The 1,436-nt window shown below is 42.8% G+C and overlaps 1 protein-coding gene across 1 annotated transcript; it reads right to left on the reverse strand.

Annotated features, from left to right (window-relative positions):
* Positions 1–268: 268 nt before the first annotated feature.
* LOC122020992 (glutaredoxin-C1-like) lies at positions 269–825 on the reverse strand. The gene has a single exon (XM_042579061.1). It carries the CDS (start codon positions 776–778, stop codon positions 467–469), a length of 312 nt encoding a protein of 103 aa, XP_042434995.1. The 5' UTR covers positions 779–825; the 3' UTR covers positions 269–466.
* Between the last annotated feature and the right edge of the window lie 611 nt (positions 826–1,436).

The following is a 1,436-nucleotide window of genomic DNA, read 5'->3' on the forward strand; positions in this document are numbered from 1 at the left end:
TCTTTGTCAGTTTAGTGGGATCTACTTTTCATCTTTAATTTGGAAAGGTGTTTTTTATTAGTACTCTCTAGTTTACACAATAATTAGACGAATATTTTAGAGATTGACCTCAAATTAAAGTATACAAAAATTATATTTCAAATTTACTCGATAGGTGAATATAAGAGAAGATCCTCTGCTTCCGGGATGAAATTGTCTAGACAATGTACACTAGTGATACTACAATTGTTAATTCACATATTTAAAACCATTGAGTTATTTTCTTCCGAAATAGCCTCTTGTAAAACGGATAAGATAGGTTGTGTACAATAATCCTTTATCATCAGGATCCGCATTAGCGGGAGCTTCGTACACGGATAGTATCCTACTTTGTTATCTATGGATATTTTTTTCTCCCGTACACTTAGAAACGATACATATATGTGCATATGCATGCATATGTGTCTATGTGAATAATGATGAGGGATCAGAGCCAGAGGGCGCCGGCGTCGTGGAGCAGCGGGATGAGTTTGCCGCCGAGATGGAGCGACATGACTTTGTCTGTGGATCCGATGAGGTTGCCGCCAATGAAGACGGCCGGCACGGACGGGGTGCGGCCCAGCATCTTGGCGAGCGCCCGCTCCATGTCCTTGCCCTTGGGGTCCTCGTCCAGCTCGTGCACCGCTGGGTCCACCCCCAGCTCCGCGAACAGCCTCTTCACCGTGTGGCACATGCAGCAGGAGCTGCGGCTGAAGATCACCACCGCCCTCTGCCCCGCCAGCCTCAACACTCTGTCCATGGATCAAATGCGACCGGAGAAGACGAAGAAGAAGAATTGGAGTTGGTGTGGCTACTTGGGGTGTGTGTGTGGTTGCTTATATAGCAGCAGAGCAGAGGAAGGGGAGTGATGGGTTGCTGTCGCTGACATTGCTGAGAGATGAGGACAAAATAGAGAGAATGTTCGATCGATCAGATATGTGTGTCAAATGGCCAAAAAGGCCCTGCGTGATCCATCATCTTATCATTGCCAATTATATTGAGGAATTAGAATTTCGGAAATATATATTAATTTTTAGATGTGGAAAAGGATGAGACAGATGGGATGTGGAATGATCTGGATAAGATCGTATTCGCCCAACATTAATATGAATGTGTCTATCTATTTGGGGAATTTGGGTATCGTCTAATTTAGGGATGAACATTAGTAATCGAGGATAGATGGGAATAGATCATGCTCATGCACGCAGTAAAATAAATACACGTGTCTACTCTATTCTACTCGGTTCCTCATTCTCCTCCATACATATATATATATATATATATATATATATATATATAAAATCTAAATTCATCTCACCTGAGAACCTCAATGAATAAACCGTCGGCGAGTAGATGTTGATGTTAACTAAGTTGTCAAGTGCCAACCAATGATGAAGACTTGTGGAGAGGTCCGTCGA

Source organism: Zingiber officinale, chromosome 9A (assembly GCF_018446385.1).
Source record: "Zingiber officinale cultivar Zhangliang chromosome 9A, Zo_v1.1, whole genome shotgun sequence".
In the NCBI taxonomy this organism is placed as follows: Eukaryota; Viridiplantae; Streptophyta; class Magnoliopsida; order Zingiberales; family Zingiberaceae; genus Zingiber; species Zingiber officinale.